Here is a 13,248-nt window from a genome sequence, read left to right on the forward strand (position 1 = left end):
TTCATCCAGATTCTTCTGAGTCGCTCTACCGTCTTTGCACCGTTGCTCCGATGAATGTAGAATATAGTCATTTTGTACTATCTCAAGTCGCGACTGAACATCCTCGTTAATTACCCGATTCCATTCGTGGAAAAATATCAACGGCAAGTAGTAAAGAACTACAGTGAAGTTTTTAAGTTAGGAGCAACAAAATTGGATCGGGAAAGTCCTACCAGAAACTCAACGCTTCTTGCAAAGGCTTTGTACCACGGGTCGAAAAATGTCAGGACAAGACTAGTAATAAGTAGACGACCGTCAGGTGTCCAAAGCGTGGAAGTAGCACTTCAACGAACACCTGAATGACACCCAGATAGAGAACCAAACGTGGAAGAGGTTCCAGTTCAACTTTATCGATAAGTAGTTAAGGACGCTATCGAGCAGCTGAAAAGCAATGAATCGGTTGAGAAGAATGGCAACGGAGCGAAGCTTATTTAATAGAATCCTGCAAAAAGGCCGTGAATACAGATTTCTCACGCAGCATCTGTTAAGCGACTTCAAAGCAGCATATGATACCATCGATCGCAAAGAGCTATGGAAAATCATGAACGAAAACGGCTTTTCTGGGAAGCTGATTAGACTGTTTGGAGCCGTTCTTTATGCGTTTATCCACGCGTGGCTTCGCCATGATGATGGAATATCACGCTTGCCGTTCGACATAGCGCTAAACCGTGTTATGAACCGAGTGGATATTAATACGCGAACACGATCTCCAACCAATCTAATCAATACATATGTCTTGCCGATGAAATGGACATTGCCGGTAGAGCATTTTTGGTGGTAGCCCTAGTCTAAAGTCCAAAGCAGGGAAGATTGAGTAGAAGCACAAATTACATGCTGTCTGATGGAAGCGAGACCAAGGGACACCGCCTAAGCAATAGTGTCACGATTGATAGTGTAGCCTAAACCTCGTTCAAAGTGTATCCTATACAAGACGCTCATTAGATAGGCTGTTCTATGCAGGCATCAAACGTAAACAATGCTTGAGGAAGATTTGCAAGTGCGTGGAAATTTCGAGAGACGAGTGTTCAGAACGTTCTTCGGCGGTGTGCTCGCGCAGCTGTACGGTTAACCCAGTATTCAACAGTGGGCTAAAGTTGAGCAGATACGAGAGGCAGGACATGTTGCAAGCATGCTAGATAATTACCCTGCGAAGATGTAGTTTGCTTCAAATCCGACAGGACCAGGAGCACAACACAGAGCAAGGTGCAGCGAGAGCTGGTGGCGAACACGAAAAGCAAAGCCTTGGTGCTACATTACGTTTTTGAAATTCGACCTTCTGTTTTTGTTCAACACACTTGCACACATGATTTCACAGCCAGCTTTTCAGAGTGCATACAATTGCGAAGCAAGTGCTACGAACTCATTGATTCAACGGTCCCAGTACCACAGCACGAAGAATGTACGAGAAATTGGGTTTCTGAAGATCAATGAAGCGGTAAGGATCGACCATAAACAGAGTTCAACAAGCGCAGTTATGAAACTCTGGCAACGGGGAAAATTTGCAAGATCTGAGAGACGCAGACGCTACCGGAAGAGTGGATGGAAGGAGCAGTTCATTCCATCTGCATAAAGGGAGATCGGCTTGATTGCTGCTGCATCAGTGTCCAAGATCTTGTTACACCACTAAGTAAGCGGGCTTCGTTGCCACGCTACAATGGGCCAAATTTTCACTATCTGACAGATCGTACAGAAATGTCGTTAACCGATAGTAAAGCAGCATACGATACAGTCGATCAAGCCCAGCTACAGCAGATAATGTACGAATACGGAACTATGGACAAACTGACGGAACTACGGAGAACTCCTAGAAATTGCAGATGATTTTGAGATCGCCAATTAACCGCCAAAAACTGATCGCAGAATTAACACTCAAAGCCACTGAGAGAAAGTCGCACACTCACCTTTACTCTCGTAAGCTTACAGTGCAACCACCAGGAGAATTACCGTAATGGGACTTTTGCTGGCTTTGCAATCCGGAAAGGTATTGTTTTACTCCAGAAATAGTGAAGTATTTTGCCTCTTGAGATAAAATAGTGAATAAAAAATAACCAAAAATATCTGAAAAATACTAGAAGATTGTCCCAGCTATGATTGAGGAAGCCAGCGTGATCCAATCTTTGATATTTTTTACAAATCACGGTAATGTGCAATATCATTCGCATTCAAACTACATCAGGAACTTATTTGATTTGTGGGCTCAAATTAAAAGCACCGAGAGCTCACAGGAACCGCTTTCCAACCAATTAAAAGGTATTTTTAAGCCATTAACGAACAATTCCCTGTTGATTGCTCAGTATTAACCTACATTGGAAATATGCAGCAGCAAAAAGTTCAGCATAGGTTGAAAATTACCATCAGTCTGTCAAATGTTCCGCGACGATTCGCATGACCCCCAGCCCTTCCGAGTTTACAGTCGCTTGCCACGAATCGGTGTCGCAGGTTTTTTCTCTTTCTCTCTCTCTCTCTTTCTGTGATTATGATACAATCAGCTTTCTTCGGCTTTCCGATCACAGAATCAAACATGCATTTTATAGCCAAGCTTCTAGTAGGGACCTACTCCCAGAGTACACCGCAATAAAAATCCACTTAAACGCTCTACCCGCCGTGCCTCCGAGTGCGCGCGCGCATAGAGGCAGTAAAATTATTTCCTCCGAGAAGTCGGTTGTTATCTTCCGTCATTAACGACCGCTTCAAATCTCACCGCACAAAGACCGCTTAATTTCCTTTCGGATAGTTACATCGGATTTTATTAGGAACCAATCATCCCGAACCGGCGCTTGTCGAACTCGTGGTTCGTTCGAGCCGTACCGTTAAACGGACGGCCGCTTTGCGTTGGTCAGTTCTTCAGTTTCTCCCCCTCGATCGATAATAAGGTTAATCGAATCAGGGGACCCCAATCTACTGTTTTCCACGACTCCTCTAGTGTCCGTAGGCGAGTTACGGGAACTCAGCTAGAGTAATCTGTCCATCGCATCCCCATTTCAGCTTGATTTAATTGATAGCGAATCGCATTTTTTTTGTTTATGCTCTATACTCGACTCATTCACTGCTGGCTGAATTTAATTAAAATTAAGCTCCCGCAAGCTGCACGGCAAATAATTCCCTATCCACATTTCCATATTTTTCTTCCGCGGATAAACGTGACTCGGCTTATGAAGTCTACCACCACTTGAGCGGAACTTCGGTTCTCGAACCCACCGAGGATCTTACCCATTTTGGTTTGGTCGGCAGGTAATTAAGTCCATCTCTTTGTTTCTCGCGCCTGATCTCGCAGGTAATTTTGTACCGAGCCACGAAAGACGCTGGCTCCTACCGGACTCCTCCGGGACCGAAGTGAAAACCATTAACATCCGCGAGAAATGGAAAACGAAGCAGCTAATAATAAGTAATGATATGTTTATATTTGTACTTTTTGCCCCCTCTTCTGCTCTGGCCACTTGATTCCCCGACACACCGCTGAAGCTTGCTCGCAATCGGTGGAATGAAAACGTTATGGCGTGCATTACAACCAACCGGCGACGTTTGGCTGCCGATTTTTCCCTCGGAGACTTTGTGCGGATTCGGTGTGATCATTATTATTACTACACCGAGAGCCTCGGTTCGGACGACGGACGGCGTAATGGCGTGCAGACATTAAAACCTTGCTGGGATGTGTTTGAAATGGTTGCAGACCGCGATTCTCGACTGTAGATAATTCAATTAATTCCAACCTTCACCGTAGTTGGAGACCTCGTCGTTGCCCGTACCAGCGGATTTGAGCACGAAATGCTCCCAACAAGGACGCCTACAGCGAGTTCATGTGAAGGTGTGAAAGTTCGGCTACTTTGCTCAAAAGTAGTTTTTTTTTGGAAATCTTTAAATAAAGATTAAGATCAATCAATTTCCAGAGTGTCAATCGAATCGCCGTCTGTCGGTAGCAATTCACAGCTCCAATTTCAGATCTTAATTGACGTCCCGCTAAGCAGCGCTTCGAGCTGTCACTTTGTGGAGCACTACTTTGGACTAAAACGACGCGATTACGTCTATTCGTCCGGGCAATCAACCATCACACACACGCATACATACACACACACACGTGGTAGGAGATCACAATCTCCTGTGCTTCTGTGCGAATTCAACAGCGGCAATGGCAAAAAAGAAGGATCGCAAGCATCATAATTATCGCTTCCCATAAATCAAAAGCACGCAGCCATCGTTTCCTGCAGCGGACGCGCGCGCACGCACGGAGACACAGTCCTTTTACGACGTAATTAATTAATTTAATGAATTGAAAATTCGAACTATTTCGAGTTCGTTAGTTGACGCGGTTGGGATTGTCTCCGTCGGGAGCAATCGCCGCATTTGCCGAACGTGGAATACTTTCGCGCCTTTGCGAAAGTTTGCTAAGAGATGGCGCTGAGATTAGAAGTTATGGCAGACATGTCAATCAATTCATTTGGCGAGGAGAGGTTTTCAAGTTACTTTCAGGTAGTTTTTAAATGCAATTTCCCTCAGTGTATACCGCAGCGGAGCCATGTCTGATTATGCAGCTTCGTGCCCTCTCCCGAAGGGCAACATTAGAAACAGTTAGGAGGCTCGCACTTACTTACGAGTCTCACGTTTTCGTTGATGTTCTCAAATCCTGACCAGCAATGAACTTTGCTCCAAAAGCAGCAGCCTCGCAAGTCTTTCCCCAAGACGGTCGGTCGGATGGACGAACAGAGGACGGAACAACATTTTTCTATAGAATCTTAATTAATCGGGAAATTTAAATTGCCTTCCGTTTGGGGCTGGCTTGTAGCGGTGGCGTGCCTCCCACCGTAGACTTGGTTTCGATTGAAAACCGAACCACAAAACACAGAAATCGGGTTGCAACAACCATATTTCATTTGTTCGCCTCATTGTACGGATGCTGCCTTACGGTCTTCGCCTGCGCCTCCAGCTCCGAATGGAGGCAACTAACTATATGGCCAATGGCATTCTACGCCGTGGTCCAATCGCTAAATTGCCATCTCTCCCGTCCTCTCCACTACAGCAGCGCTAGGGCAAAGAAAAAGTAGTCACAATTAAAATCACGCAGTTAATTAAAAGAAACACCAAATAGGCTACAATATCTGATCATTCTCCCCCTCGCGCTTGTGGTCTCTCGTCTTGCTTCTGCTTTGGCTTCTGCCACCGTTACGGTTGTCCCGTATAGCACACTGGGGTAGTAAACGAGAAAATTGATCGTGTTACAGGCACAAACAAGCGAAATACCTTAATTATTTTATCTGGACTGCTGGCTGCTGTGTGGAAGTGTTTGCAAAAGGTGAAGTGACTTATGGTGACACCTTTCTTCGCCAGAAGGGGGGCTTCTCCAAATTAACCGTAGGGGTCATGTGAATGAAACTAATTGTAAACGCTTTTGTCTCTTAACGGATCTTACTTTTCCCGCACCGATGATAAATGACACCTTTTCTATATAGTTTGTTTCTCCGTGGCTACACTTCACAAATAGATGAACACATTCGTGTGGAATAATAGTTGATAGACACGGGCTCAACTATTTTAATTGTTTTCTGTAGAATTTCTTTCGTCACTACCAACCACTGTCTTAGTAGGCCATTTGCTTCTGCGAATTAATGGATGGTGTGTACTGGTTTTTCTTTTGTTTTGATCCTCAGTCTCCTCGCCCGGTTTCACGGTGGATTTGCATGGAAGAGTGTGAAATTTTCCCCGGTCAAAGTTGCATTATTCATCAATTCTGCTACCGCAGATGCTCTCACGTAGCAATGAACCATTCGTAGGCACAGTACTATCACGGCCGATTCAGAGGGAAATCGACGGAACAGAATTAATTGCTAAATTGGCTTGCTTCTGACACGTCCCATCCACCGTGAAGAATTCTTTCGGTTCCGCCGGACCCGCACCCGGGTAGCATCCAGAATGCCATAACATTGTTTTAATTCAATTCGCTCTGAACCGACACACCGTTGCTTACCCATCCGATCGGTGCTGCTGTGCGGGGCCACGAAAACATAATCTCTCCCAGGAGTCTTCTTCCTTCTTTGAAATGATTCCACACTGGCACTCATCAGGAGTGCCGCGCACGCCGTGGCCCTCCTGAGTTTATTATTAGTTAAGGTCATTATCGTTGTGTTTTTCTTTTCAAGTTCTATTGCTATTACTTTGATTTTGAAGACCGTGCTTCTCACACTCGTGTTGCTGTTTTTTCGGTATGCTCATCCCAAGCTCCGAACCAGCGAGAACGAAAAAATCCGGTAGAACCAGTTTTTGGAAGCCCTTCATCTCTGCCAACTTCCTCTCACTTTCTTCTGTTCGACTCGTTCCTGCAAACGATAAAAGAATACACGTTAGAAACAAAAGATTCCATCTATAATAGATTTGATTACCCCTGCGTAATTCACTATTAATTTTCAATTAGTTACTTCGGTGCCGCCCGGAATTTGAACCTTTCACCGTTTTTTTTCTCTCTGTGTTTTGGTTTCTTTCGATGGCTTGCTTCGATCCGATTCAGTGCACGCCCGGTCCCGACCGGCCGCGGATTTCTGACAGCTCGATGACACTTGACCGATAGGCAACTATCATTATTGTTTGTGCAAACACAGAGTCTGGCCGCAGCCAAACATGTTTACTTTGAAATCTCGCTTCGCCACCAACAGCAACAACAGATAAAAGCCTATCGTTACCAGCATATATTGCGTTTTGTTCGTCAAAATCAAACAGACAAACACAAACAATCAAACAAAGCAAAGAGAATACTTTTTTCTTTTCCTTCTCGAAAGCTGGAAACAAAATGAACGTTATCGGCTTTATCGCAACCAGAAGGGTAGGCTACCGCTGCCGGTCGTCGGAAAGAAGCGTTGCCAACGATGACATTCAACATGACGTCCGACATAACAAAAACGGGGTTAAATTTTGGTGAGCGATGGGTCAAGCTATAATTCTGCAATAACTCCCAACAATTGTATAATAAATTTACGGTTTATCAAATTGTCATCAAATTACTACCATTTCCATTGCGTGGAAGTGACGAGCTAACGAAGGTCTCATCTATCGTGATTGTCGGACGATCGCACGGAGTACGAGCTCGCCATGGTTCGGCCTCGACAGCTTGAGAAGGTAGAATTAATAATAAATGAACACTTAATCATACATAATTGAAGAAGTGAAACATTGTTAAAAAATTTAATTCTGCAATAAATCTTCGACTGGCTGGCTTGCTTCGCTATCGAGTTCGAGATATTGCCGCTTTATGACAGAGCGAAAAGAGTCGCCTGTGCGGGTCCAAGCAGGCCTGCCGGAAAAAGCAAACACAAGAAACTTCGTTGTTTATGTTTGGAATGCTTTCTTCTTTTGCTGTCAGCCCGCTGGCTACAGCTACGGAGGCATTGTTTATAGTTCGCTCGCAGTCCAAACGAAATGGGTCAATTGGTTTTTGCTCGTGGGTTTCGTTAATCATTATCGACCTGTTCGATCTCCGACTGCAAAGCCTGACTGCGAGACTGACACGGACTGAGCGTCCGGATTGTCCTTTCCCTTTTTGTCGCCTAATCAAATCAAAGAACGAAATTAAGTTAGCCTGCCGCCTTCGATCTGACATTTGCCGTGCTGTCACGAGTTCGGATTCATTGCCGCTCGTTGGAATCATGAATCATATCGAAAAACAACGCGCTCCGATGCCTGCTATGATCGGTCAATATTTGACGAGTCATTACCCAGGCCTGCTCGGGCCGCATTCAGCCTTCTTTTGTTTACCGGTAAAAAATGGGCTGGCACCCCTGCGCCGCGTTTTGTGCTAGCTGACAGCTCGGTTGAACTCGACAAACAATAGCGCTCGGCTCAGCTCAAGCCCGGTTCCTTCTTTCTGTTTCAACTGCCTTCTCCGCATTATTGTTTGCAGAAGGTTGAAATTTGAATAAATTCTTCCCACGCCTCGATTTTCGCGTGCATTCTCTAAATTGTCAGACACCGACGGAAATTCGCCGCTTCTGCTGCATTCCGATAAATCAACGATCGAAATTTTCTAATTTAAACAACATCCTGCCCAATGTTGCCCTACCGTTCCTTAGTTAATTATCCACCACACAAAAAACAAAACTGATCGAACAAAATCACAAACCCACTGCTATTTTTGTTGCAACAACGGTGGCATTCCACGGCAACCCCTTGGTACCGTACTATTCAGTATTGTTTGTGGGCAGCAAACAGAAGCCCTCTTGTCCGAAAAATAAACCACACCGTCTGCGACGGCTGTGGCCGGTTGGCGGCTTCGATTGTGCGCTCATCACCGCGCGTCGTAAGTGCGAACCCAAAGAAAAAAAAAAACGATTTTCGAGTGCTTCACCTTGTCACTCATTAGGACCATACCGTCGCGGTGGTCCGCTCGACGGACCACTCACTTAACGACTACGACTACGACGACGACGACAATGACGATGAAGTGTGACCTTCACGTAATCGGCACTAAACGCCAAACACTAATTTTGATTTTTCTTCACCTTTTTTCCAGATGTCGGCCTGGTTGGCGAGGGCCGCTTTGTAACGAGTGTATGGTCTATCCGGGCTGTCGCCATGGTTACTGCAATGGTAGCGCCTGGCAGTGCATCTGTGATACCAACTGGGGTGGAATCCTGTGTGATCAAGGTAAGCTAACTAAGCTCTAATTAAGTAACATCCTCATACCAAATGCAATCGTGCCAATTAGCGTGCTGCCCGATTAATCAGATTCGATTTCGGCATATACAATTAAAAGATTAACTTCAGTTTGAACCGTTTTCATCGCGTGGCCACGATCGGCCACGACTTTTTGCGTTCACTTTTCTCTTTTTCTTCAGGCTGTTTGCCTTTCGCTCATTCGCGTCTGCATAATTTATTAATCGCAAACTCATTAAGCTAAAAAATTGGATCAATTTGGTTCGGATGGTCGGCAGCAAACCGTGCCGAGAGTGTTCCGTTTCGATTCGATTGATTCCACAAATCGATGCAGCCGGGCAATTAAAGCTCCGATGGGCGGCGCTGCACCGGCGTGGCGGCGGCGTGGCAATAAATGTTGCCACACAATCGGCAATCGATCCGCACGGCAAGAGAAGCGGTTGAGACAATATTAAGCGGTTAAATTTCCTTTGCAATCGATGGATTGTTTTGACGTAGGACTACGTCTTACGGCAAGTTTTGAGATAGGGTGTCATTCCAAAAAATCGAAAAATGCGAGCGTCACGAAAAATGAAAGGTTTTGAGCGCTAATAGCTCAGCGGTTTTCCGATCGATTTTCAATATGCTTACACCAATCGATCGGAAAATCTTCTAAGAATTGACCCAAATGAAGAAAAATATGGATTCTTGATGTTGAACTATTGAAAAACTGAAAACAATGAACCTATGTATTACCAGAATTCTCGCTTCGTGATTGGTTGGAAGATTCTTTACGATGATCTAAACCTATACCAATTTGATATCTGTGCTTGGGAAGTAAGCCAAAACAAGTGACAAAGTTTCCTCATTTCAACAAGATCTCTTACCGCCTCGGTTAAACCTAGACCATTTTGATGTCCTTGCTTGGGAAGTACGCCAGAAAGAGTGACAAAGCCCCCTCGTGCCAACAGATTTCTTACGAACGCGATTAAACCTAGTCCAATTTGATGTCTGTGTTAGGGAAGTGTGCCAGAAAAAATGACACAAGTTCGTTGTCCCAACAGATCGCAAATTCTTTACTGCGAGACGATTAAACCTCGGCGAATTTGATATCTGTGTTGTAAAAATGTGCTGCAGCTGTAGTGTACGGTTATAATACGACTCTGTATGAATACGCATGCTTGCCGTTTCATTAGAAGTGTAGTGAAAAGATGTGCTGTTGATAAAATAGGATTGAATTGGTAAAATCCCTTCAACGTGGGGAACCATGGGTAATAAAAACAATCTTTAATTTCAGTAAGGTAGCAGGAAAGCAATAGTTTGTGTTCTTGATTTTGTTAAATTGTTTTCAAATGCACAATTTTTTGAAAATTGAACGTATGCAATGTTACTACTTTGATAAATGTTACATACAACGCATGTAGCATGTATATATGAAGAATCGAATGATTACAAGCATGAATACATGCAACTATCACTACAAAGAGACTTACGTAGTCCTGCGTCACCTATATATGCGGTCGTGTCTTATACACAACCCCTCTGATTTTTAATTTGCACCCAGTTTTTATCGTTTAATTGTATCCAAGTCCAACAGACCCTACCTTTCTGAATTCATGAACTGAACGGATTACACCGACGACCAGTGAAAGGAAAATATGAACTGCCAAACGGCGAATTTGATACACGAAACGAAATTGAAGCAGGCGGTGAAGAGCAAAAAAAAAATAGGGCGAATGAGATTCACGCGCTGCACTCACTCACTGGAATGATGATGGCACAATCACAACACAGGGGGAAAGAAAGACCCGACCGATGCAACCCTATATCTTTCCCCTTAGTAATTCACCTTTGTGTGTTTTTGTTTTCTTGCCCTTTTTTTGTCACTTTACGTCAATGCGCCGCTGCTCAGCCAATGCAGTCAAATAGGATCAATTACAAGGTGTATAAATCAGCCAGGCGCCCGCATTTTCATCTGTCACAATCCTTTTATTGCCGTTTATTCCCGGCGGTTGTCAGAACTTCACAGCACTGATGAAACTGATACCGACCAACCAAAGTCCGGTCCGAGGACCGGTGTTTATGTATGGCGGCGTTGTGAATGGGGTTCTCCTCTATATTTCGGGAGGGGCAAGTCCCGTGTATTTCGAAGATTGGCTTTATGATTTTCTTCGCCTGTACCTATGTGCTGGCAAATGTGCCATCGATCACCCGAATGTGGAACAATAACCGCACAATTTCGTCGAATTTACCAAACAAAATGCTATTAAAGGGTCTTAAATGAGAAGAAAAATAGAAAGAGAAGAAGATTTGTATCGTTTGATTGAGGTTCTGTTTTCCTTCAAGTATAAGTGGACCTTTTCCTGTAGGAAACTTAATGTTGAGTTTGAAGTAAAAGCCAGCGGCAGCTACGACGACGGAAAGGGGGAATATTAACTAATTATCGATTATCAGCCCGAACTCCGTTGCATTGATCCTTGAGCATCAGCATTCGGTTCAGTTAATGCGTGTGATCCGATATGGTCGGTCGCTTCCGGTGAGAACCGATTGGAGAGCTTTCCTGCTCTACAGACATGTTGCATCGCTGCGTTGTCTGTGGTGTAACTTCGATTACGATACTATATGATTTATTATGTAAGTCGAGTCGACTGTCATTTTGCTCGACTGGTCTATTTTAGTATTATAGAAACAGTGCTTGATACGATTTTGTCGAGTTGTTCGACTGAATCGGCCGCTCGGAAGCTAGTGTTTGTTTTGCTTTGGTCGTACCACTGAGATGCTGTGCTGTCAAGTCGAGTCGAATTACTCAGATCGACTTACACAGGGCTGATGCCGAATGGCCGAATTTCAATGAAAACAGTCATAGAAGGCCGAAATATCATTAGGCCGAATCACGAATTTTCTCAGAATGCATTCAATAAAAAACCATGAATTGGCAAGCAGTTAACAAATAACTTTAATCAAACAAAAAACAAAATAAGTAACGCAACTATTTACCATAGAGCAAAAAACATGATGGATAGTCCCCCGCAGAAACCACTGTTATTTAAGTGCATGCATTTTCCTAGGTTTAAGGACTACTAGAGAATATCTCTTAGTTAAGTCCAAACGAGCGGTAGCGAGAAAGAACAGCATATATCCTACGTTTGTGCAGGTAGAAGGCCGTGAATATTTTCGACCAAATATGGCGTTCGACCTTTTGCGATTCGACCATTTGTGTTTCAGCCATTCGTAGGTAATCCCTTACATAATACAGTTTGCGGGAGAAGGTTTGGGGAAGCGAATACGGTACTTGAATCTTGAAATACAATCAAGGTGGGTATTTTAGATCCGCACGTCTGTCATGGACGAGTAAAAATAAACAATAGCATTGCTGACGAAGGACAGGAACATGAAACCTAACGGAAGTAATTGACCATAGAAATTAGAGAATGCATGCAAATACTACACGAATGCATGCAAATACTACACGAATGCATGCAAATACTACAACGAACAACTTACCCCGTACATGGGAATATATAGTTGTGCTGATTTATCTTGAGATAATTGTGTATATTTAATCCTGAGGTGTCGTCATTGTCCTTGCATTGTCTTTTGTTTCCCATCAAATCCTTTTTTATTTTTATTTTCCTGTTTTCTGAAATTGCCATTGTAAAACAGGGACGAATATGGGTACTGGGATCATTTCGGGAAAATTACCATCCCCACACATAATCTACTCTAGGGATTTAACGCGCCCAGTATCGCGTTGCTTTGGAAAAATGTTTCTTATGTGGCCCAGAGACGTTCGTTCGTCTGTTCGTTTTTGGCATCATCATCATTCAACATTTGACGAAAAGGTTAACAACAAATAATGTTCACGCGTACAATCACTAATTCACAGTCACATTAGTTTTGACGAATTCTATACATTTTCGTTTGAACTCATTTACATTGGATTCCCTGATTTGCACTGGTAACGTGTTGTACAGCCTTACTCCCTTATAGAATAGCAAATTTTGAGTACTTGTTCGCAGAAACAATGCCGAATGGATGTCATTTGGTGATCTTGTACCATACCGGAGGATGTCTCTTCCTCGTGTGATCTTAGATGTCAAGTATTCTGGTGCCATGCCCCAAATGAAAGTCCTTCGATCGCATTTCAGGATGAGACGCATAATTTTATTCTGTATTTTTTTGGAGGCGACGCATTTGCTAATCATTGGCGAGAAAAAGAATCGAAGGGCAGAAGTCTATATGAGGTGAAATCAGGGCCTTGTATAAACGAATTAAACTCCACTGTGACAACTCCCTTTTTAACTGACAGAGTAAACCAAACTTTTTGGTATCTTTTTCACTGTGTAGCCAATATGACTGCTAAACCTCAATTAATCATCTATTTAATTTCACCTACACATTGCAGCAAATGATTATCTACAGTCACACACAAATTTTCACAGTTCATTGACTTATTAGTGATTAGCATATATTTGGTTTGTCAATATTTAGCTTCAGTTTTTTGTATTTCATCCATTTAGACAACTACAGTAGATCTAAGTTCAGTTTTTCAGTAGCTGCATTGTCGGAAGAAATAAATATCACAGTATCGTCAGC

At 43.5% G+C, this 13,248-nt stretch overlaps 1 protein-coding gene across 1 annotated transcript in view; it reads left to right on the forward strand.

Moving 5' to 3' along the window:
* LOC128735838 (protein serrate) overlaps window positions 1–13,248 on the forward strand; it is a 139,230-nt gene that overhangs the window by 82,173 nt on the left and 43,809 nt on the right. Inside the window, exon 8 of the mRNA XM_053830324.1 lies at window positions 8,531–8,664. Coding sequence (XP_053686299.1) covers window positions 8,531–8,664 — 134 coding nt within the window. The remainder of the gene's footprint in view (window positions 1–8,530; window positions 8,665–13,248) is intronic.

Source organism: Sabethes cyaneus, chromosome 1, assembly GCF_943734655.1.
Source record: "Sabethes cyaneus chromosome 1, idSabCyanKW18_F2, whole genome shotgun sequence".
Classification (NCBI taxonomy): Eukaryota; Metazoa; Arthropoda; class Insecta; order Diptera; family Culicidae; genus Sabethes; species Sabethes cyaneus.